The sequence below is a fragment of the Equus przewalskii genome, chromosome 10, assembly GCF_037783145.1.
Source record: "Equus przewalskii isolate Varuska chromosome 10, EquPr2, whole genome shotgun sequence".
Lineage (NCBI taxonomy): Eukaryota > Metazoa > Chordata > Mammalia > Perissodactyla > Equidae > Equus > Equus przewalskii.
The window spans coordinates 12,417,960-12,441,151 of NC_091840.1; the positions used below are offsets into that span (position 1 = coordinate 12,417,960).

The following is a 23,192-nucleotide window of genomic DNA, read 5'->3' on the forward strand; positions in this document are numbered from 1 at the left end:
CACAACCCAGTCTGATCAAGAGAAAAACATCAGACAGATCCCAACAGAGGGACAGTCTATGAAACTCCCCACCAGTGTGCCTCCTGAAAAGTGCCAAGCCTCAAAGACAAGGAAAGTCTGAGAAACTGTCGCAGCCAAGAGGAGACTAAGGGGACACGACAACTAAATACAATACGGTTTCCTGATGGATTCTGGAACGAGAAAGCTAAGGAAATTTGAATAAAGTAGGGGCTTTAGTTCTAATAAAGTATCAATATTGGTTCATTAATTACGACAAAGGTCCCTTACCAACACAAGATGTTAATTGGGGACACCACTATAAAGGGTGTGAAGTACAGGCAAACTCTATCTCTGCAATTTTTCTGTAAATCATAATCTAAAATAAAGTTTACTGAAACAAAAAACGAGTGGTAACGGTTTGTTTTGAAAACACCATTCCAATTACAACAGACCTAACAGCGTTACTCCCACAGGTGGACAAACCAAACCATCAGCCCTGCGATACCCTAGTGAGGTTCCAGCAATTTTGAGTAGAGAGAAAAATGAGGGGTTCTCTTTTCCCTGTTCCCATGTCAAAATGTACTAAGTGTCTGGGAACTTCCTTAGATGAAGTTCACATTTCCATCTTTGATAAGGAAAAGTTTATAGACTAATATTAAGGCAAAGCATTGTTGGAGATCTGCTGAAATAGACATTTTAAGTCACTAGAGCAAACTTTTGCTTTCAACCTTTAAATTAAGTATCTGCTTTACACTTTACATTTATCAAACCGCTAGTTTAAATAACATCATAGTATTGAATAGTTTATAAATGTTTATTAAATGTCAGTAATTTTTACAAAGCAAATATTAATAGCAAGAGGCAAAAATTTTGCAAAATATGTACAAAAGTAAAAAGACTTAATGAACTAGCAACTCTTTTTATAGTCAAACCATTCTTCCCACTTTCAGACCTCCTTTAGAAATAATTTATTGCCAATCCTGAACTAAAGCACTGACAGAAAAAAATTTACAATATCAGATAATGTGCTTAGTTCCTGGAAAGTTATAAAAAGATATATGTATAAAAAATCCTAAGCCACAAATATTTTTATACAGAGCTAATACAAATCATGTTTTGTTAGGTACAGTATCTATGAGGTTGTTACAAAATATACTTTTTGATAAGGCTTCTTGTGGCAAATGAGCCCTCACCACGTTAGAGTAGAACAGAAAAGCCACTTAAAACATTGTGAGATTCTGCTTCCCAGTAAGAGGTAAAGAAAGGGTAAATGGTATAGTTTGTTGCACTGTTACATATATTTTCCAATAATTAACCCCTACCCACCCCTCCCTTTTTATTTCCTGGTGCCATCAAATGGGCATGAGTGAGGACAAATGCATCACTTACTAAGGCAAGAACTATTACACACAAGCTTTCCAAACACAAACCCAAGTCAGATACCAAGTAAGGAGCGTATTTCTATTACGACGTTCACTGATTGGAAACTGATGCATAGTAGGTCCTAGCACACTTCAATCCATCTAGAAATTTTCATCATTATCAATAGTAGATAACGGATAGAACGCAGAATCTCTCATCAACCCAGAAAATACTGCCCTATCGTAACACTTTTTGTTCCACATAAGCTCTGGCATTTGAAATCAATGGTTAGACCTGGATGCCACAAGAATGAACATACTGGAACATACTGTTTAAAAGCTAACTATACATTCAAGTACAGACATAAGAATGCTAGTGGTACAAACACTGTACTTCAAATGATGTTAATCACCACTTACCAGCCTAAGGCTAATAGCAACTTGATGGTACCTGAAAAAGCCATGAAGTCCAACTAGTTTAAAATGTTTTAATACTTCAATCTCTAGCATAAATTTATTAAGCCCTAACCTCGTACCGTAAAATAATGGTTACGTACTACACCGTTTATTTGGAACACGGAGACACATACACACCCACTCATACACAGTCCCTCCTTTCCTGTTTACCAGACTGAAAAGTCAACCTATATCCTACCATGAAAAAAAAAAATCAGTACTTTTAGTCAAGCAGCACAACACACGTGCAGATTATCTGTGACTGATGGAACCTAACATGTTGAAATTGAGAGAGAAAGTGACCGGGTACTAAGTCAGATTTCCAAATGAAAAAGACACATGTAAACTTTCTCAGCTAGATTCCTCAAATAAAACTAAAAGAAATGAAGAGGTAACAGAGTGACTTTCTCTAGATTTATTAGGGAGTTTGTTACAAATGTTTGACTGAGCTTTACAAGCATGATTTCATGGATTCAAACAAAAAACTAAGAGTTAACACTGATATTTAGCCTTCTCATTACATATACAGAAATAACATTGCTACACATTGCAATGGAGAGAATATTGTTTCAAACGGCTTGGTTTGGGGTTTTGTCTAAATGTATCATTATATAATGAAAGCACCAATTTGAGGGCTTCTCAACTAGTGATCTGAGTTTCAGAACATAACAGAACATAACTTGGTAACTTTATTCTTCACATAAATAAGGCATAACCGGATATGTGTACTAATGCTGAAAATACATTTTATCAAAAGCATAAATACAAGTATTTGGGTATACATTGGAAGTTAAGACTAATTCATTCACTCTTACAAAAAATTATAGGGCATATGATTTCTGTTGAATCTAAATCAATACTTCTAATTATTTCCGGTAGTAAGATAATCTTACTTCCTTTTACTTAAACCAACCACTGCTACCAACTGAGTAAGGATTTCCCTAAACAATCTCACTTGCGAGATTAACCAGAGGATCTTCAGTATGTAAAACACACGCCAATGCAACTTCAAAGAGTAAAACAAACGAACGACTGTTTCCCCCCTCACCGCCTTCTTTGGCTGTGGTTGCTTTCCAACTCTCAAGTGCCCTTTCCAGACAAAACTGAAATGAAGATTTCAGTTTAACACAATACTTGGCAGAAAGCAATGATTCAGGTTATTACAAATAATATTTAAGTGGTAGAGGCATGCCTTAAATTATTTGGATCTTCAGAAAACATTTGACAAAAACTTTTCCCTATAAAAAAATCAAGGCCCAAATGTGTGGTGCTCTTTGATTTATAAGGCAACTCTGTATATCACAAATTTCTGTATATCACAAATGAAGACACTTCTGAGACATCTCTTAAGAACTAAATGAGAAGACATTCAGATTTAAGAACAGAGTGTAACAAGAGAATTAGGCACATTTTACTCCAAATCATAATCATGAAGACCTAGAAAATCGAGCGCACCAAAGGACTTTAAACTTACTTTTTTAGAGATGGGAGAAATTGGCATAGTGAAAACCACGCGCACCCTTTCAATTTTGTTCACTAAATTTCATCTTCCCCTTCGTATAGTGGTATTTCAAAAGGATCTAGTTTTCATGAGAAAGGTGAAGGACTCCTTCAAATGGTTTAAAAATACAGTAAATAAAAAACATGGACTAAAGCCTTCAGATCGAAACTTAGTTTCTAAACAAGCCTGCCATTAACGATAAGTAATTTATTGCCTCAAAATATATCCCAGATCTTATTTTAAAAGATTGTTGACTCTGAGACATCACATACATCAGAAAAGAAAACAGCAAATGCTCAAAATAATACCATTTTCTATTTGGTGTTTTAACATTTCTTGGTAGTAGTCCAAATGAGGAAACTTGGTGATTTCTGCTTTGTCAGGCAGTATTTATGGTTCCTATCACAGATCTTAAATATAACTTAAATAAGACTAAGTTTCCTCTTAACCTTCACTGGAGTTAAATAATGTTTTGGCCGTCTAACAAAACTGCTAAATTTACACACAGACTTTCTACCAAAAAGTCTAAATGTTACCGTGCAGGTTTTCAGCCAGCCACTAGCACTGAAATTTTTCTAAATGTCAATTTAAACCTACGTATTCTTTTTTGGCAAGAAGCAGCAGATTTAGAACTATTCAAACATGCATGAACTATACTATGAACACTTACATTCTGATGTGGGGCGACATGTCTGCAGCTCACGTATTACTAAGGCATGAAAACAATGGAGGTTACTATGGATATAATGATGGTGGAACTTCAATTGCAAGAAAAGTCAGGTACATTACGAACAATCCCTGGTTAGCTCACCGAAAAGCCCTACTCTCACACTAGACAGCAAGACAGACCCAGAGCCACTGGTCTGGAAAGGCTGGTGATCCATAATGTTGACCAATCTTTCAAGAGCTTTCTAGCCAATAAAATACCTGAGAACACAGTCAGTAATACAGTAAAGTGACAGATATCACAGTCTCAATCATAATTTTCAGGAAAAAGAGAAAAGCTGTCAGATTTTCCAAACTGTCACCAGCCTTGTACACCTGTTTCTCTAACCGAATTCTAACACTACACATAACCTACAAAGCAGTGATTTTAGTACTGCAAACCAGCCATTCTGAGGAGTTCACCATGAATGTATTTGTAATCACAAAGCTACGTCACGACTACGTTTGAATTTGGTAAAGTGGTAGGGGAGGTCAAATGTAGTCATCTTTTGGTGTGAACTAAAACAATTACTACTTATTTTCTTAGAAGTATCCTTAAAACATTCAAAATGTACCTCAATAAAGCTGGAATTTCATAAACAATGATACAAACACGTACATACTGTATCTTTTAGAGACACACCAAGAATGAACAGGAATCTCAAATATAGTAAAGACAGTAAACTACTGCCCTTGGCAAGCTCCAAATAGACAAAAAAAAATCCCATAACTGCCACAGTGTGGAGTTGATGGGAAGAGACAGGAGAGCAAAGGGAAGATGTCTGCGATGGTGCGACAATGATTCCCACAGCGAGGACCAAAGTCATCTGAGACGGGATTTAAAAGTCTGAGAGTAAAACACATAACATTCTGGAAAGCATATGTTTATTTAGAAATTCTGTTATCAAGTTGCTTGCAATTTTTCACTGCTGCTATGGCCAGGACGTTTCACATATGGCACATTTATCACATGACATTTAAATATGAAGAGGGCAAATTATATTTTACTCATTTCTTTTGATTACCATTCTGTATATGGCATTGGCTTGCCTTTTGCTCCCCCCGTACCCTTTGCAACCTTTCACTAGCATCAGACCAGAAATCCTTATGTAAACTTTAAAACACTAAGAACATCACTTTCAGAAACCACAGAAATTTTAAAACAATTGTTGTGTTTATAAGCAATTAAAAAAACACGAAGGCTAAATCTGTGTAAATCTACAGAATGCCATCCCCTTTTTTCCAGTAGCCCTTTCAAAACAGGTCACCATAAAGCAGCACAAGGGTCGCTGCTGTGTAGGGCAGACAAGAGATATCTTACTTGTTTCAGAACTGAATATTCTTAACCTCATACCTACAAATATTTAAGGACACCTTCTATACCTGGCACTACAGGAGAATTCAGTGTGAAAATGGAAGAACTTAAAGCCTGAAATATACCTAGTTTGAGGTCTGGCAGGAAACGACAGCTCCACTGGAATGGAAGCCACAGTGGAGCAGCTCAAAGTCTGCACTTCAGCAGATATTGGCGATGTGTTACTCAGCAGCTTTCAGCCACAGACCAAAGTCTGAAGAAGGAGGACTAAAATTTCCAAGAAGTTAAACACAGAATCAAGATTTTTCTAATTCCTGTTATAAACTATTTAAAAAAACAAAACAAACAGAAAACAATCAAAAAGACAAAAAGATATTAAAATAGCCAGTCTTTTGTACATCACTGTAGCATAAGCTGCTTGAGGTTGTCGTGAAGAATGGTATCCTTCACGTCACGGAAGACGAGGCGGATGTTCTCCGTGTTGATCGCAGTGGTGAAGTGGTGGTACAAGGGCTTCTGCTGCTGGTCCCGGCGTTTGTTACGGAAACATTCCACCAGGAATTTTTGGACGTCTCTTAAGCAGTGGGGATCCCCTTCAAATTCTAAGAAATAGTCTTTGATGCTCACAATTTGCACTTTCTCCTCAAGCAAATCTGTCTTGTTTAAGAAAAGAATTATGGAGACATTGCTGAAAACCCGGTTATTGACAATTGTTTCAAAAATGTTCAGAGATTCTGTAAGGCGATTGGTCAGTCGATCTTCCATAAGCACCTGGTCAAATTCACTTGAGGAAACAAGGAAAAGTATGGATGTCACACTGTCGAAACATTCAAACCAACGTTTTCTTTCTGATCTTTGACCACCTACATCAACCATTTTGAAAGGAACATTTTTAATTTCAAAGTCGTACTCATGAATGCCTTTGGTGGGTCTTCTGGCAAGCAGAATATCTTGTTGTGATGGAATGTAATCCTGGAAAAGAAAAAAACTTTTATACTCAGTAATCCAGAAGTAATTAGAATTTTTAATGTACTATTAACTGGTCTAGTGAATAGATATGCAAACTGAATGATCTTTTTAACATCTCCTGATAACATTAAAGCATCAATACAATTATTATTCTCTTTATAAAATGCCAAGATATGTTAAAAATGTTAGTATGCAAAGACTGGTTCAAAATTCACTGCAAATGAGCAGCACCTACTATTTTTTTTCACCCCTGCAATAATACTCAAATTTAAGTCTTATTTACCAACTGCCCCCCTGGCCCCCGCCCACTGCTGGGTATCCATGACTACTCCTCACCATGACCCACTCTTAGCTCTAGCAGTGACCTTACTGCTCACACAGCCTCCTGCTCCCTGCTCCTCTGTTAAAAGCAATGAGGTCTGAAATGCCAATTCAAGAGGATCACTTCCCAGTTCAAGGTTCTGTCAGTCTCCTGAGCCCATTCTAAATGTTCCTTTACTGTGTGCCCGCCCTCATGACTAAGAACTGCTGTACACGTCACCCCATGTTATCACTGCTGCTGGACTACATGTGGGGCAAACACTTCCTCTACTATAACTAACCGAACTGACTTTGGGCCACTTCCTAGGTTTGTTTCCAGGTACTGTCTAAGTAGCTGTGTTCCAGCTTTCTCGTCTACTGACACAAACGGTCACTTACTCTGTCAACGCCTGAGCCTGTGAAATGAAGGTGACCATACCTGGCCTACCTCCCTCGGAGGGACAGTTTATGCAAAGATCAAATGTGCCCTTCTCTATGAGCGGGATCAGTCGACTACAAGCCCCGGAACAGACAGAAGTTGCTGGTCTCGTGAGTCACCAGCAACCCCGACAGAGCACTTCCTTAGGCAATGAAACTCAGTTCTTTCATCTCAGGCTAGTATTTTTCCAGAACTTTGACACAGCTTTTTGGGAATACTGAACAGAAGAGCTTTGAATGCTCATCATCAAGGTCAAATGTTTTTTTTAATCGAGACAAGATTTTAAAACAATGTCGAACGTTATTCACAATGTTCCATTTTACACCTTTCCAAATAGTGTAATATGATTTTAAAATTTCATTACAATGTAAATACTTCTCTCTTCAAAACGGTGCAATGGAATTAAGAATTTTCAAAAGTAGGCAGTTCTCAGGGATCTGTCATCCACAGCATTTATTAAATATCTCGCGGACTCTCAGAACTGTGCTGGCATTTCCATGCTTCCTTCTAGCTTTTGTTCACATACCCACTTCCTTTACTCATAATCAGCAATATCCACACAATTTTTAGCCTGCCCCCACTTTTTTGCTTAACATTTTATCATGAACTGTTCCACATGCTAACACAGTTGTGTTACAACTTAGTATAAAATACATCAAACGGATTAATGTGCTATAGTTTACATAAACATTCCTCTACTAGTGGTCATTTAGGTTGTCTCCAATTTATTTAATTAATAGAAAAGCTGCAATTCAAACTCTCACGCACATACTTTTTTTCTTGCTTATATTTCTCACGCACATACGTTTGGACTATGTCCTTACACTAAATAACCAAGAGTAAGATTACGTGGTCAAGGTTACGAACATTTTGATGATCCTGGACAGTTAATGACCAACTGCTTTCCAGAAACCCGGTACCAATTTACAGTACGTATGTGTGCCAGCTGCCTCAGAAACATGCCAGCCCTGAGTCGTGTTTTTTAAAATTTTCTAATTCCATAAAAATAAAAAGTTCTTTATTATTGCCTTAATTAGGAGCTAACCATCTAGTTAGGAAGCTAAAGACTAATTCATATGAAGCACAAACCAGAGGACAACGTAATCAAGTGCTAAATGGTATGGCAGAGTAACAGTGATTAGGGCTGTGAATTCTAAAGCCAGTTCTTCACATGCTAGCTGTGTGACCTTGGACAAGTCACTTGACCTGTCTGTATCTCATTTTCCTCATTTTTAAAACACAGACGATAACATTCATAGGGATGCCGAGAGGACTAAATGAGTTAAACGGGTGAAGTGCTTACGAACCGTGTTTGGCATACAGTCTGTGTGTTATTAGTCTAGCTGTTCCTACTGCATCTACCACCACCACCATCACTGCTGTAAAGAGAGGGAAATCAAGAAGGCTGTGAGAGCCAAGTAAAGTTCCATTCGAGTCTCAGGTAGAACGCTCACCACTCACTTGCACTTGACGATCTATTCACAAACACAACATATTCACAGTGAGAAAACTCATTTTGCCCCTTAGCACCTCCTGCAAGTCCAACCAGCATGCTTTCCTTTCTACTTCCCGCCCCACCAACAATCCCAGTGTTCTTTATGCCTCCCTATCACCTTGGACTCTTCTCTATCATCTCCTATTTTCCATCAAATCCTGTTGCTGCTTCTTTGAATCTTTCTGACATTTTCCCTTTCCTCTTTGTTTCCACTGTCCCCATTTTTTTCACCTCAGGCGTGGATTATCATCTCTTCACTAGTTTCTCCGCCTTGAACGTCTCCGATTTCCTGGATCCGTCTCTAAGCCACTCCCAGGCTAACCCTCCTGCATCGTAACTTCAAGCTTACAGGTGCAGTTCCTCACCGCACCAGATCCAACCCTGGCTGCCTGGCTTGCGTGACCCTCCTTACTCCGTCTCCTGGAACTGGCTGACTGTGCCACACTGTTCAGGCTCACCACAGAGCCTAGCGTCAAGACCTGCCCAAAGCTGCACGCCTTCATACCATCACGTGCCCATTCATCTGCACAGCAGTGCGAGTGCAACGAACACCACATCCAAACCCCAGCTACTGCCTTCTAGAAATCTGTGTTTATGAGGTACAGCCAAGAACGTCACGTAACCTTTGTCAGACAGAAACGCCTTCTAAAACTAAAGACACCCAGCTGTCTCCATCTTCGTGGGCCACATCTCCACTTTAAATATCTAAATCCCATCCATCCTTCAGGCAGTTCAGATTCCCTTACTCTCACTGGCTAGCTCCAACTACCAGCCAAAACATCTCTCTCCAGAAGAATGACTACAATCTTCGTGATCAGTATCATTTAATTGTCCTCTGCTTGTTTTATTTATGTTAGTTTTGTCTCTGACTAGAATGAATTCCTTAAATACAGGAATCAGAGAACAAAACAGCTAACACTGAGAGTTTACTACACGCAAAGCACCATTCTGAACAGCTTACTGGGTGCTATGGACCGAACTGTGCCATCCTCCTCAAAATTCATATGCCGAAGCCCTTAACCCCCAATGTCATTACAGCTGGGGATAAGGCTTTTCAGAGGTAACTAAGGTTAAATGAGGCCATATGGGTGGGGTCCTAATCAGACAGTATTGGTGGCCTTACAAGAAGAAGAATGAGAGATCTCTCTCTCCCCCGCCATGTGCATGCACTGAGCAAAAGCCATGTGAAGACATAGTGAGAAGGCCACAGTGTGCAAGCCAGGAAGAGAGTCCTCACCAGAAATTAAACATGCTGGCACCCTGATCTTGGACTTCTGGCCTCCAGAACTGTGAGAAATAAATGTGTTGTTTAAGCCACCCAGCCTGTGCTATTTTGTTATGGCAGCCTGAGCTGACTAAGACAAGGGATTTATTCCATGTAATCGTCCCATAACCTGACGAGGTCAGTTCTCTTACTATGCCCAGGATACACATGAAGAAACTAAGGTTTAGAGATGCCTAAGGTCACGCACCCGTCTGTGATGGAACTGGGACTGGAACCCAGGAGGTCTGTTTGCAGAACCCATGTCCTTGACCCCAGACATAGGGCTGGGCACACAGCAGGGCTTCAGTGGCCCTGGTACTTCAGTCAGATATGGAGAAGCGAACGCAATCCTGTAACTTGTCTGCTATGTGCAGAATGGATGGCCACTCTGTAGCACACCTGGGTTATTCTCCCCTCCTTTACAACTACCTTCTGATCACAGCACTTTTTTCTTTTTATTCCTGATGTGGCCTCAGAATTATACTCAACATAAAAATTATACTCAACTAGCTAAGCAGCTAGTACACCCTGACTAGAGTTGGCCTGGAATCATTCATTCAGAAGCTATTTGTTCGGTGCCTACTACGTCCCAGGCACTGTCACTTGGCGTCAAGAACACAACTCTTCACAATCAAGAGATGAGGTCCTTGCCCTTATGGAACGAGGTGGGTAAAAGACCAATAATTGTGTAAATAATCAACTGTAATAAGAGCAATAAAGTTTGAAAACGCAAGGGCTGATACTGAAAACAAGAGGAGGGGACCTACTTTGAACGTGTGCTCAGGGAAGGCCTATCTGAAAAGGCAAAGGAAGAAGAGCAGGTCTAGGCAGCACTGTTTAGATTGGGAAACATGAAATAACTCTTAACACTTAGTTTAGCTACTAAAGCTTCTCTCCATTTGGCCTATACTTAGCTTTTTTTAAGGCTTACAATCTGACCAGGTGGAAAAGTGACAATGAATAAGTCTTCATATAAGCTTTCACTGATGTGGACAGCGTGAGTAAAACCAGGTAAGTACGGAGACCCCAACTGTGTCTATGAAACAAACACGCAGGAGAAACACATACTGGCTTAAGGGCAGATACCTGCCATTTAGCAAAATTAGAAATAAGGGAAAATGCAAAAATTACCCTGCTGGAGCAAAAAGGTACTTTTTCATGTGTCCTAGACACCTTAGCATGCTGCTCTCCTACCTGCAACAGGTTTCATTTTGTGCTTCCTTCAGTTATATTTTTAAAGTTAAAAAAACCTCAAAGAACCCCTAATACCATATTAAAATTTGTAACAGAAATTTGCTTTAAAAGGAGACGAAGCTATATGAAACTCAGTAGGTAACAAATGACCCTAAGGCAATGGCTTTCACGCATTTTCTAAGCAGCAGCAACCTTTCTTCCAATGAAATCCTCTCATGAGTCCCACAGGGAGAGCAGTGGAACTGCCCTGCCTGCAGCGGCCCTGGAGCCAGAGCCAGCCACAGAGGCACTGAGGGACTCTGAGGGACGTACTGCAGGAAAATCACAAACTTTCTTTCCAAGGGCGACCCCGTCTACATCATGGAGGCGGGTCAGCAGGCCTTCAGAATCCAGCCCTCCTACACTGTAACTCAGCACAAAGGGCTCCCAAACTGGAAAACAGCGTTTACGGAAAGGTTTTGAAATCAATTAACCACTGTTCTTTCTGGTTCTGCTTACAAAAAAAACCCAAAAGACATGAAGCAGACCAGATAATGTTCAATCTTACTTTGAAACATAAACTTCTTTTTCTGAAGGTTTACTTTCATGAAATAGTGGATAGGGCATTCTGTAAGAAAATGGCAGAGATGTGGACGGTAGAGGGAGAAAAAAATGCAGCAAGAACAGTCAGAATATTGCCACTAGGAAAAAGGAAGAAACAACCAGCTTAACACATAATTTTTCTAAATTTTCTAACATCAATATTCTGACTACTTCTTTCAAATGGCAATAAACATAAACATTTGGTTTAAAAACTTACTGGCTCTCCGAGTTTATCCAAGTTATCCAGGAAATATTTTACAGATTCACCCTAAAAACAAGAAAATAAGTTATTAGGGCTTAGAAATGGAAGATTTTGTTACAATAGTTTATAGTAAACTGTCTGGTTGTTGGCTTAAGTCAAACATACTTTCTTTAGTCACCAATTTCAGACTGAACAGCTAAACCCAATGAAAATGTATAAAACGCCTGCCTCTGTTAATTTCATAAACGTTCACACAGGCAATGCCCCAAGTGATCATCTATTTGGACAGGGTCACACGTGTGCTTTCTGATACAACTGTCTATGTATCCAAAGGGAAGATGTAATTAAAAGGTGAAAACCGCTTTTGAGATAAACATATATCTACAGCTAAAATTTAAGTGGGATTCTTTTTGTCTACATTTTTCTATCTGGAGTTTACACCAGTGGTGGTTAACCTCAGAGACAAGAGCAAACCAGAGCTGAGGGGAGAACAAGGTATAAAATCCTCCAGGAACAGGCACGAGCCTAACAGACACGCCCTGCTCTGGAAGACTGGGAACAATGCCGCAGGCTCCGTCTCCGCCAGGTGGTGTCCTGAGTGACCAGCCCACTCTCTCTCAGCCCGGATGTCTACGAGACCTCCAGGCACTTTCAAACATCTAAACCACGTGAGAATACACTCTAAAAGGAAACGCTCAAACAGAGAGGCAGGGAAGAGGGGCGGCATTTGGGGAAAGAAGGGCTCTGTGTCTCGGAGCCTCCCAGGGCTCTCTCCTGCGTGCTCACTTTCCCTGCCTGAAGCTGCCCCCCCAGCTCCTGAAGGCAGCGCTTCTTCTCGGTGTAGGACAGCCACCTGAAGACCCTGTTCCACCGCAGGGACTGAGTTACTGGGGCAGGGGCAGTCGTGTCTGCAACCTTAAGTCGTTTCCACACATCTTAAGATTCTTGAGGACCCCAGAGACTTCGTTTATGTGGTTATAGCTATCAATATTTATCACACTAGAAAGTAAATCTGAGAAATGTTAACAAATATTTATTTATTAATTCATCTTAAAATATCAATAATAAACCCATTACATGTTAACATATTTTAGTATAGCCTAATAAAAGAGAGCAAGACACTCATCTGCTTCTGCATTTGAACTGCTACTGGACGTTGTTTTGGTTGAAGTATGTGAAGAAAATCTGGCCTAACACAGAAACGTAAGCGGAAAAGGGAGCAGTATTTTAATAACCTTTTCAGATAATTGTAGATATTTTTGTCACTACACCAAAACTTGACAAGTGGTATTTTCTTAAATGTTAGTTCACTGTGGAATGGAAACCTTACCAATGAACTTTCCATACTCACATTAAAATTCACTGGTCTATCCTGTACTTTGAACGGATCTTTTACCTACCCACGATTTTGTGACTCAGGCATTGATCATATGGAACACAGTGGGTAACTAAGTTATACAGATCTTTCAAATGTTGGCACATTTCCTTACACAATATTAAGAAAATCATCTGCATCAGCATCACCTTGATCTCATCAGAAGCCTTGAATACTGGGAAGCTGACAAGCTCACAGTGGTGGGCAGACAAGTTTTCCTCAATTTTGATTTTCACTTGAAAGTTCAAATTTTATCAATGACAGCAAATACTCTCAGTTATTTTCCTTGAAGTGAAAGGCTAACTTCATTTTCTAAAAAATGTCTGTCAAATGCCCAAGTCTGAGTAAGTCAGTTGTTTTTTTCAAGTAAAAACGGCATTCCATGAAAGGTATTAGTTCAGCTCACAACACAACTGGTCGCAAAAGTGCTTTTCCTGAGACACTTACCCCGCTTCAGGGTGCTGCAGGAGTGTTTTTAGCGTCTCCCGTTCCATCATACAGAATACTAGAGAGACGTGTTCTCAAGGGTTGAGATTTAAAACAACTAAATGTTTACAAGGATAATCTTAAGTAAAACAGGTTTGTGTGTGTGTGTTTTAAATTGCACTGCATATCAGTGAAGGGTACAACAACTAGCATAGTTTGGGCCCAATGCCCTGATCTGTGCCAAAGCGCTGATTGGCAGTTTCAGCCACTGCTGTTCTGTACCATCACTGTAAGGTGTCAGCTAGCAAAGAAGGGAAATAACATCTCAGTATCATCATAAAGAGTGCTGAACTCGAAGACTTCCTTTAAAGGATTTCTGGGACACCTAGGGGTCCGTGGACCATACTTTGAGAACTGCTGCCTTAAAGTACATAGGTGGGTGTGCTTATGGGGAGGGTGGGGAGTGTCTGTGATTTCCTCAAGATCATAAGCAGTGGTAGGTGATTTTGCTTTTTGCTGTACCTAGAATATTGGTACAGTATTCACAGCATCTAAAGATGACTTTTAGGAGAAAGAGAAAAGAAAAATCTCCAAGGAATTCATTTTGAGTTAATAAAGAGATTACTTGGTCACACTTGTATGGATATTTTGCATTATATCATCCACTTCAATGACAAAATAGTATTTTGGTGTTTTCATGGATAACATATATAGGCCAAAGGGAATGCGGGCTTAATCTTTAAATAACATCAATATTTACTTTTAGGATAGTTTATACAACCCAACTGAGGTTATACATCTAAAGTACTTAAAAAGTAAATTCAAATAAATATTACCAATTCTGTTGCCCTGAAGTACATACATTAGAATCTCTTGGACAAATATGATAAAAGATAGTCACTCTGTTTATGTATGAGTCAGACTAACAAAACTGTTACTCTTTCAGTAATGTGTATATTCAATACTTATGTAATGTTAACTATCTTAAAATGAAATTTTATGCAATTCAAAAAAGCTGTTTTTTGACTGGTAGTGTTGTGTACTGCATTTATTGGCTTTTTTCTTGATTTTAGAATTAATATAAATTCATTGTGGAAAATCTGAAAACTAGAAAAAGGTACAAAGAAGGACACAGGCAATGACCACTAACTCCACCACTCAGAGATAACCACAGTTAACAGTTGAGGATATTTCCTTCCAATAACTTCTTGTATATTGAACACAGCTGACATAACAGACCCAAGTTTGCATCTCAATTTTCCCAATTAAGTAACTCTAAGTAAATTTTAATGGTCAAAATAATTCCTAGTACTTATATGCTAAAAAGTTAAAGAAAACCATTAGTCTAATGTTGAATATTTGAGTTATTTCCTTTCTTAATGGTTTTAATATTTTTAAAATAAATACTGTGATAAACAGCTTTGAGAGTACAGCTTTATGTGCTCTAAATTATGTCCTTAGTGATCTCAGAATTACTAAGGCAAAGAAGACAGGCACTTTTAACATGGCTACTACTCAACTGCCACAAGGTTGTACTGATTCTCTCCTACTCAACAGTTAAATGCTGAGTTTATGAATAGTGAAACTATGATGAAGATACACGAAGCCAAGATCATCTAAGAGTGTCTTGCAGATGCTTCTATAACACTGTGCAAATTCTGCGAGGCTACACATTGTGGTCACTGATGCATCTCATTTTAGGGAACCCAGAGCAAGCGAGCTCTGTAAAAGAGAAAATGACACATTCTCCATCCAAATCAGCAATAAAAGTTCAACTAGACAAAAAGTTATTTCAATTAGTATTGCTGTATATCTTTAATGGTCAAATAAATGAAAGCTGAAGTAACTTTAAGATGAAGCAAGCACCCCTCTCCCTTTTAAAAAAATAAATGCTTATAGCTAACCCATTGTTTGTGAGAGCAGCAGAAAATGAGTATAGTCATTCTAGTGACCTTGCAAATTCACACAAACTTTTTAGAAAATTATGAGTAGCACACTTCATAAAACTTTTAATGAACTCTTGCCCATTCTAAGGAATTTACTCAACATAAACAAAATGATACAAACAAAAAGATATTTTACTCAGTGTTACCTAAGATAGCAAGATTTAGAAGTTCATTTTTTCATTTATCATTAGGGGAATGATTTAATAAATGTTGTTATACCAACATAGTAATATAAATCATCAAATGATTATTTTGAATATAATTGCTACATATGAAATATCTATACCATTAAACGATAAATTAAAGTAGCAGATTACAAATAAAGGTCTACAATCCCTTATCCACAGCTTTTTGCAGGCTTGGTCGGTCGCAGCACTCATTTGGCAGCAAAATCTGACTTGAATTGATGTGAGGTTCTTTATAATCTTTATTTCTCCTACTTAGTGAAACTGTTCAAATGTTTTGATGCAAAAAGAAAAAGTTTTGCTGTAGGTATTACATAATAAAAAGTACATGAATTGTCTTATTTTTCTGAAATCCAAGAAATTCTTAATTCCATAACAGATGTAGACTCAAAGATTTATGACATGAATGGATCTGTATTATGTATGCTTTGATTTTAGCTGTTTACAATATGGAAAAGGTCACTGTGGCTCTACGGGTGACTCTATTCTCTTTTCAAAAAAGAAAAGAAAATGCCCTATGTGTTCTTCTCTTGGTATTACAAATACAATGAAACATTTTAAAAGTCCTTTGCACTGAAGCTTCCTGATCTAACTGCCTTCCGTAAGAAGGGATCTTAGATCTTTTAGGTTCAAATTACTACATGCCTTTGTTTGTTAGGAATTCATAATCTCACCAAAACCAAATGACAATAATTACAGAAATATGCATGTGCTCCTGTTATTAAATTTCAATTCTAGTGAAGGAAGTTCCCTCAGTGTAACTCACAAAATCCTTTGTGCACTTGAGACTATAAAATTGAAATAAAAATATTTGTAATTCACTTTCACACATCTGAAGATGCAAGTTCTCTCTAATACTTTAAGACCTAAATAAGGTGCCCTATGCCAACCGACTACAAGTTGCTTTTCCCCCTACCATTCAGCCAGTATCTATTTAAGGAGTACAACACTTTAAAACATTATTCCTATGAAAAATATATTTTGGTTTAAAATAACTCCCCAATAAAAAAAAACTATGTTAATTCACCATTTTATATCATAGATGATACTACTGATCTTCCCATTAGCAAGAAAACTGAGAGTGGGAGACCTAAGAGCGGCTTAATAAGCTTTTCACGTGTGCAGTTGTAAACTAAAGCCTCATACTGTTAAGAGATCAGGTTCCCCAAATTAAGCCACTCTGAAACAAATGATTTTAAACACACACACATGCAAACGTACACGTGTGTGTGCAAACACACGTGTGCTATAAAAGGATGAATACTTTTCTGCATTAGGTAATTTAGGGGAAATTTCTCACAGTAGCTTTAAACAGCTTTACTAAAAACCAAAAGCAAAAACAAAAGCCAAAAGAGAAAACCTGTCCTTTCACAATCTTAAAAAATTCCAAATAAAAAAATATAAAATGTGTGTTATCTGCAATCCAACTGTGAAGGACATGGAAGATGAATAATGGCATCTGTTCTCGCTGAGCCACAGAGCTTCTGGAGGCTGCCCCTGTCGGCGTGCTGATGCCTGATGCAAATGCTACACCCAGCTCAGTGCCGGGCACCGGGAAGCCTCCTCTCCTTCCTCCCCAAAAGCTGCGTGAATAAAGCATGAATTACTCGGGGGAAATTTCCCTCAAATACCTTTTCCTAACAGTTTCAGAAGCGATCAAAAGTCTTCCAGTTGTCTAATATCAATGGTAAGGAAAGGATGTGAATTCTAGTCCTTTCTCTAACAGTGAGTGATGTGGCAAGTCTCTCAACTTCTCCAGGCCTCAATTTAACGGTCGGTAAAATGAGGAAGTTCCATGGTTCGCTGGATAATCACTAAAGTTCTGCCCTAGGCAACAATTTCAGTTCGTACAACTGATTTAAATTTAAGTTCTCCTTTCCTTATATATATGTGTCCATTAACCTTAAATTCACTTTTGTAGTGACTCATTCAAGTTATGTTGCTCAGTCTCTTGGCTAATAGAGAAATAATTCCATGTATCAGGCAAGCAATATCATGGGTTTAAGACTTAATTTTTGTTGGTTATGATTTTAGACTCCATTGTAACTTTCTCCAGTCTGTTTTACATTACTGAAGGAAATTCATTTTCTTTTCCCTGAGGAAGATTCAACCCAAGCTAACATCCATGCCAACCTTCCTCTATTTTTTAGTATGTGGGCCACCAGCACAGGAGGGCGCTAATAGAGTGGTGTACAGGTCCACACCCAGGGCACCAAACCTGGGCTGCCAAAGTGGAGCATGCCAAACTTACCCACTAGGCCACCTGGGCTGGCCCCCTGAAGGAAATTTTTAATAAAATTCCAAAGAATAGCCATTTCATACTTATGACTTTCTAAATTTAAGATGTTCTACACCATGCCTTAGTTCTTCTTTCTCTGTTCAGAATACTGAGATAAGCTTCTAAATTACTGCAGCAAGCCTGAGAAGTATAAAGCAGCACGGCACTCGGAAAAAGTCGTCCAGTGTTTCTTCACCCTGTGGATATCTAAGCTCCATTTAAACAATGGCACAGCAGCAGTGGACCTGGGTTCTAGTCACAAGATAGGGTTTGCTATTGACAAAGCCAATGAACACCGGCAAGCTTAAGTTAACTTAAGAATAAAACGATAAGATGATGGATGAAATTAATTAGCTCCAATGTGCCTTTGAATTTAAAAATTCTATTAGTTCTATGAACTATATTTTGTATCAGCGTTACAAAGTTGTCTCTAAACTAGGAACGGCCTCAATGTCGTCCCCCATTCACAAGAATCATGTGTTATAAAGATTCTTTGTTTGCAAAGAGAAAATGGGTCAGGGCCCTGAGTTTGAAGGTAAGAAAAAAGCTGAGAACACAAATTAGAAAATAATTTCTATTAAACAAATGTATAGTTGAAGGGAGACTTGGCAATTTATTTGCCCAGTTACTGAACAAGTGACATGTCTATTCAACGTTCTCTTCTACACAGATAAAATATATAAAGAACAGGATTTAGAATGTATTACTTTAAAAGGATGTGGAATTTAAGCTGGACAGCCAAAGAATACACAAGGAGAAATTATGTTTTTTGTTCAGAAGAATATACTCAAATACTGGCAGCTTTATTTCAAAAGGAAGGGGGTGACTCTACTTATACAACATAAGTACAAAGGAGAGATTTTGACTTCAAAGTCTGATCTAAACTTCTAAAGTCTATAGAGATAAGGATCAAATACAGATTTTTAAAAGCAAGGGACATATTCTAGAAAGCAATCTGACAATATGTAACAGGAGCTTTAAAAATGATCCTCTTCACAGTATGATAGGAAAAGCATACACAAGTACACCAGTGGAGGTGAATTACTATGTGGCAGGAGGAAAGGCTGGTTGGGAGCCACCCGATCACTCCTTTTATCTATCTATATTCTAGACCAACTATGATCTGCAGGCCAAATCTAGCCCACTGCCTGTTGTTGTGTGGCCCATTTCTAAATGTTTGGGGAAAAAAATCAAAAGAATACTTCATGACATCTGAAAATCATATGAAATTCAAATTTCAGTGTCCATAAATAAAGCTGTATTGGAACAGAGCCATGCTCAGGTGTTTATGTACTGCGTACGGCTGCTTCCATGCCACAACAGCCAGGAGAGCAGTCACGACAGAGGCCGTGTGTGGCACTCCCTTCACTGCACTGACAGAGTTGTAACTTGTATACTGTTGTAAAGTCATTTCAACAACTCGCATTACTTGAATCATAAGCAATGTTAAACTGCTTTATATACTTACTTCGCAGTCCAAGATTAGAACAAGTGAGGCCTCCATTCTCACACAAATTTGCAGTGAAAATACATTTCCAAAATCAAACTACTGTTCCAGCAGCATCTTTCAGACCCCAACGCAAGCTCAAAGGAAATTTCCATATTCCAAAATCCATTTAACTGCAACGAGGAGTTTCCACCTACCCTTCAACTGGAAATGGTTAATTTGCAACGTAAATGACGTGCCAAGAGGCAAACTTTGAGAGGAATCTAACAGAATTCTATAAATGTCTTCCAAGCAATGACTATGCTCAATTAAAATCACATGCTCATTGGGCAGTATCTATCTGTGTGAAAAGACATTTTCAAGGAGGAAACGTGGAAAACCTCATTACAGATCAGGATTAAGGATGAAGAGCTGCACCTGATTTTGATAGGGAACACCAGAACTTTGAAGCCCAATTAAGCAAAATGTCATCCCTCTCCAAAGGAATCCTGTTCTTCTCATTAGTAAACCTATACTAGAAAACACTGTATTTAATTTTATTATTAAAATATTTTGAATTTCATCAATAAAAAACTGTGGAAATTTGTGTTCTCTCTTGTTGTATAAATATGTACATATTGCCCTTGGATTTTTGTCTCTTGGCATGTGAAGTCTAAAATACACTACCTGGCCCTTTACAGAGACAGTTTTCTGACTCCTGTTCTAGATCAATGGTTCTTAATCTTGGCAGTGCATCAGAACTGCTCAACGTGCTTGTTAAAATACAGATTCCCAGGTCTACCTACAAACCTACCAAATCAAACTCTTAACAAGCTCCAAGAGAAGAGATGCTGATGGAGCCAACTCTAGCATCAATTCAGATCCACACATACATTTTACTGAAAACTGGATTTTCTATTAATATCATCTTTTGTTTTTAAAGATTTTTTTTATTTTTATTTTTTTTTTCCTTTTTCTCCCCAAAGCCGCCTGATACATAGTTGTATATTCCTTGTTGTGGGTCCTTCTAGTTGTGGCATGTGGGACACTGCCTCAGCGTGGTTTGATGAGCAGTGCCATGTCCGCGCCCAGGATTCGAACCAACGAAACACTGGGCCGCCTGCAGCGGAGCGCAAGAACTTAACCGCTCGGCCATGGGGACAGCCCCTAATTTCATCTTTTGATATTGATTATACCAAATCAGCTGGATTGTTTTTAAAGCCTTGTAAAAATGCCGAGGATATTAAGAAACTAGACTAGAAACTCATGTAGTGTTATCCCATTGCAAAAGTAGCTTTCAAACATTTATGTTCGATGCGCTCTCACAAGTCAAACAGCAGGCCTTCAACTGACATGTGAATTACGACATAAACAGCAGAAGTCAGTCTACAAACACAGCTTTCTCTTCCATTCTCTTTTCAAAGTTGATGTGGTAATTCAGACATACTGTACTACAGTTCCAGCTGCTTTCCTCCCCACATCCCTGAAGCCTGTTTTCAAATGTCCAACATAGTCCACAGCCTTCAAAGCTAACTCCCTGAGATTTCTGCGGTTAAAAATTAATGAAACTGGTACTCCAGCTGTAACACTGTTAAGTTGCTAAAAGCACAAACGAGAAAAATTATTATAACTATTACTTATATTTTAGCAATAGGACCCTAAGGAACTTAAAACCTCAATTAAATTTACAAAATTAATCTGCTTTTATAACAGACACCTAAGCTTTGCATGACAGGTAAATAAAGCAATTCAAAGTGCTTAATAAGAAGCACTCCATGTTTTTTCCTGGTAAACGTAAAAATCACACGGTGGGATGAAAAGAGCACTCCACATGGGTGGAGCACAAAGGAAACAAGATTAGCCATGCGTCACTAATTGGAGAAGCTCTGCGGTGGTTACATGGGAGTTCATTCACTCATACCATTCCTTCTGTTTTTGGATTCAACTGAAACTTTTCATACAAAAAATTAACTGTAAACAGACAGGACCTGTAGAGGTAGGAACACTTAACATTGGAAAGCAGTGACAGATGGTCATCTGGTAGTTAAGAGGGACTGTGAAAACACAAAATGACAAAAATGTTACCCGCAGAGTTATAGACCTATACCATTTAGTAGAAGAGTTAATACATGTCAGTAGTCCCTAAGGACATTGCTGTGTTACCTAAGGGTCTCATAATTAATCTTACAAGCAAAGCCACTGAATAATCTAACAAATGGCAAGTTATGTTTTGTATAGTCTGTTTCAGAGAGCAGAGCTTCAGTTAACATATTTTACAAAGTTAAAAAAAAAACTATAAGTAATGTATTGAATTTTAGTTTGCTACTAAAATGAACTACCATCTTACTCTTATAAAAGGTCCAGAATTTAACTGCAGGCCAATTAAGTACATCTGTAAACGGCAGAAAGTGCACTGTGAAAAAGTAAATTAGAAAAAATAAAATAGGTGAATTAAAAAGTATCCCATTTTTATGTTTTGGGGCTCTTATAGTCATGAGACCAGCATTACCTAAAATAGTTTTTTGTTTAAAAGTAAACATAATACTACAAGAAATATTAAAATTCGGAGAAAATCTTTATTACCAAGATAATTAAGCAGTAAGTACTTCTGAAATCTAAGTATACATGTGATTCTGAAAACGACAGCGTAACTCAAAGTTAATATCCAGTTTCTCTTTATATAGAGAAACAACCACTGGCCAAGTGCTATAAACAGCAAACATTTCCTGAAAAAGTACCAGTAAACTACAAAATAGATGCTTGTGTTCTAAAATGGCTAAGTCCAATGGGTTAAAGCGGTTAACACATTTTCCACTCATATTAAGTCCTTCTATTTGCAAGTCTGGAATATTTCAAAGAGGAAAAAGAATCAAAAGATAAGACAGAAAACTAGAAATCTGTTTACTCCTTAAATTGATTACAACTGTGAATTGTACTGCCATATTGTATTGCATCTATCATCATAATAAGGTTTTTGTACACCTGTAACATGTCTTTAATTTTCATCAGTCTTACAATCCTCAAACTAATCCAGGTCAAAATGTTTTCTGAATACTCATTAGGCAGGCTTCATCAAGCATGTGTTTGGAGAAATCTATTCAACAGGAAACTTATTAACTTGCTTTTAAAAGTGACTTAGAAGTATGTTTTTTAAATCAATAATTCACATTTGTATACAGTAGTAATTTCAGCCCTGCAAATATCTTGGTGAAGCCACACCTAAATAAGGAGTCTTTAGGGCAATATTCTATGAATAGACTTTCTGTAACACAAGCCTTTCTTTACATCTGGCATTTACTTGTATAAAGTTTACAGCTAGAATCTAATGCCAAATATAAATAAAGCACAAAATGGAAAAGTTTGGGTTAAAGTTGGTTAATGAATCTTCAATTCAATCTAAGGATGTGGCTAATAACAAAGACAGATGGTAATATTTCTTCTTATTTAAAGACTCAATTTCCCATCATACTTGTCCCTTCTCTATTGTCTCTTCACATATTCACATGAATGAACATATGAAATATACTATATTACTCTACTCACACTACTTATCTCAAGTCTTAAGATTCTAACATTATACCTAATTCCTTAAAGACAATGAACATAAAACCAGGCCTAATTATATTTTAAGAGTTCACTCATAGCTTTGAAAATGCCTCAAGTGAAAAGATCTTGAAACCATCCTATTTGAAATATTTAAAACATACCACCTCTATAATGGGTTTGATGTCGCCCCTCCACCTTCATTTTTATTTCAAAATAAAATATGATAA

General features: G+C 38.0%; 1 protein-coding gene across 1 annotated transcript in view; it reads right to left on the bottom strand.

The window, feature by feature from the left end:
• Positions 1–2,217: 2,217 nt before the first annotated feature.
• Positions 2,218–23,192, bottom strand: part of GNA13 (G protein subunit alpha 13) — a 39,075-nt gene continuing 18,100 nt past the window's right edge. Inside the window, exons 3-4 of the mRNA XM_070560166.1 lie at positions 11,799–11,849; positions 2,218–6,310 (exon numbers count right to left, since the gene is read on the bottom strand). Coding sequence (XP_070416267.1) covers positions 5,738–6,310; positions 11,799–11,849 — 624 coding nt within the window. The 3' untranslated portion in view covers positions 2,218–5,737. The remainder of the gene's footprint in view (positions 6,311–11,798; positions 11,850–23,192) is intronic.